The 2,492-nt window shown below is 36.1% G+C and overlaps 1 protein-coding gene across 1 annotated transcript in view; it reads right to left on the minus strand.

Annotated features, from left to right (window-relative positions):
• Positions 1-2,492, minus strand: part of C5H1orf112 (chromosome 5 C1orf112 homolog) — a 50,776-nt gene that overhangs the window by 40,354 nt on the left and 7,930 nt on the right. The window contains exon 7 of the mRNA XM_029538593.1: positions 1,655-1,793. Within this exon, the coding sequence (XP_029394453.1) occupies positions 1,655-1,793 (139 nt within the window). The remainder of the gene's footprint in view (positions 1-1,654; positions 1,794-2,492) is intronic.

A 2,492-nucleotide genomic window follows, 5' to 3' on the forward strand; every position in this document is an offset into this window, starting at 1 on the left:
GGGGGGGGGGGGAATAGGGAATTTTTGGGATAGCATTTGAAATGTAAATAAAGAAAATAATAATAATAAAAAAAAGAAACAGAGAGTGAAAGACTAGAGAAATAAAAGCTATCCCAGAACTCCCTTTCATTTAGTGAATGGAGCTTGTCACATTATCAGTCACGTATGTATGTATAAATATATATTCATAAACAAATAGATACTCTATCTAGGAACCAAACATCCTTTCAGCTTGCCATTACAGGCTGTACTATTCTTTGGGTTTTTCCTATCTCCTGGCCAGGAACCTAATTTTACTTTTGAACTACCAGTTGGTAAGTCTGTGGCATCAAGCTAAGAAAATTAAAAGAGAGTTGAGACTGAAGATAGGTCTATACCAATGCTTCTCAACCTTCCTAATGCTGTGACTCTTTAATAAAGTTCCTCATGCTGTGGTGACTCCAACCATAAAAGTAATGCATTGCTACTACACACTGTAATTTGTACTGTTATTAATCATAATGTCAACATCTGTGTTTTCTATGTTTTAGTGACCCCTGTGAAAGGGTTGTTTGGCCCCCAAGTTGAGAAACATTAGCTTCTCACTAGCTAAGGTGAAAAGGGGGACAAGTTCTCTGCCATTAATATAGAATACTCAGTAAGTAAGCTCTCCTTTCAGCACTGTCCTGGGAAATGGAAAGGGGACAAGGACGTGAGAAAACAATTGGAGTAATGAAGGCATCAAAAGTAAGAAAAGAAAAAGATAAGAAAAATGTGAACCTTACTGCAACTACCCTTCACTTCTGTGCGTTTCAGAACTCCTTTCCAAAATTCTACATTCTTTTACAATTTGTCCTTCTGATTATCCCTGTTCTAAAAGTAGTTGCCACCAGACTGGAAACTTCTATCAAATTTAAACCTTTCTATCCCCAAGGTCGGCCTGGGGAAGAACAGATACACAAAGGTGTCTTCTGTCCATTGTAGGTCTATAAAAGGAGGAGCTGTGTTACTGCTATTGGGAGAAGAAATATTCAACTCATCTTCCCATAAAAGTTACATATTAGTTCCTGGGCCCATTAATCTTGTAACTCAGGGATATTTAAATAAATTTCAAAATACTCTGAAACAAAAGTCACTGTATATAATACTTTTATAGGAAGATGGTAACTTGAAGAACTATATTCTACATCTTTAGGACACAGTCTTACTTTATAAATGTGATGCCAATTCAACACTGTAACTTCTTGAAATCAAAAGAAATGTATCTATCAATTTAAAAAAAATAAAGACACATGCATGCACATGCATACACACACTATTAATGTAATGCACTGGTGACAGAAGGGTTGATAATGTCTGTATTAGGAAGACCTTAAATAAATGTAAAACACAGAAAAAATAATTTGCTCTAGGGCAGAAAAGAACAAAAGGATTCTGAGAAGGCTCTGACCAACGACTAAGAACATAAAGATGGTAGGCAGATAATGCCACAGGAAAAGAAAGGAATTAATGTAATATAGTGCTCTGGGTAAAAAGTAATTATGAGCTGTAAATAATTCTATAGATTTTTTATTAACAAAAATTAAAACCCTAAACTGTGCTCTATGTGTTCACATAATATTCAATAACTGCCAAAATAATATCTCCCCTTTGTAGTGTCATTGGACCACATTACCTGTGCAGCTGGCTGTGTTATCTGCTCAGCTAACTGTAAACAAGAATGAAAGGAGAAAAGAGTGTCTTCACACAAGCTAGAAATGATCGCTTTGTGTTTCAACTGGCTCTGTATAACCAAGTGGTGTTTGAGGCTCTGCCTAAGGATAAAAAGAGAGAAATACATCACCAGAAGTGACAAGTGATTGCATCAAACAATTCAGGCCCATAGAACATTTCAACAATACAATGTACTATATTAAACATGGTACAGTAAGAGGTGTTAACTTTACCTTTCAAGTTAAGAGGCTAAATTTCTGCCTTTGTGAAATATTAACTGAACTCCTTTTTGTCAAGCAATCTGCTAGGTCTTGAAAATAAAAATAAATAAATCAAATGGACATAAATTTTGCCCTATATGTATGGAATATATATCTTAAATAACTGTCAGATCAGAATAATTAGTTGTGATAAATGCTAAGCAGAGAAAGTCCTATATACTATGAATGTTAATGGTGCACCTTAGAACTAAGGATAAGCAGGAGAAAGAGCCTTTGCAGAGGGACAAGCTGTGGAAGGCCTGGGACTGGGGACTTTCTCTGTCTGAAGAACTGAGAGCAGAAAGCCAATAGTAGCAGAGGGGCTAGAGAAGGAAGAAGTGTCTAGAAAGGCTTCAGCTATTACGCTTAACAGTGGGAGCTTTTAAGAGGTTGTGATATGATCCAGTGTAAATTTTAAATCTATCAGTCTGAACACAGAGGAACTAGAAAGGACCAAGAGTGGAGGATATATGACAACAATGCTGGTGTAGTGGCTATTCCTGGTTGTCAACTTGACTATATTTGAAATGAACTACAATC

The sequence above is a fragment of the Mus pahari genome, chromosome 5 (genome assembly GCF_900095145.1).
Source record: "Mus pahari chromosome 5, PAHARI_EIJ_v1.1, whole genome shotgun sequence".
NCBI lineage: Eukaryota > Metazoa > Chordata > Mammalia > Rodentia > Muridae > Mus > Mus pahari.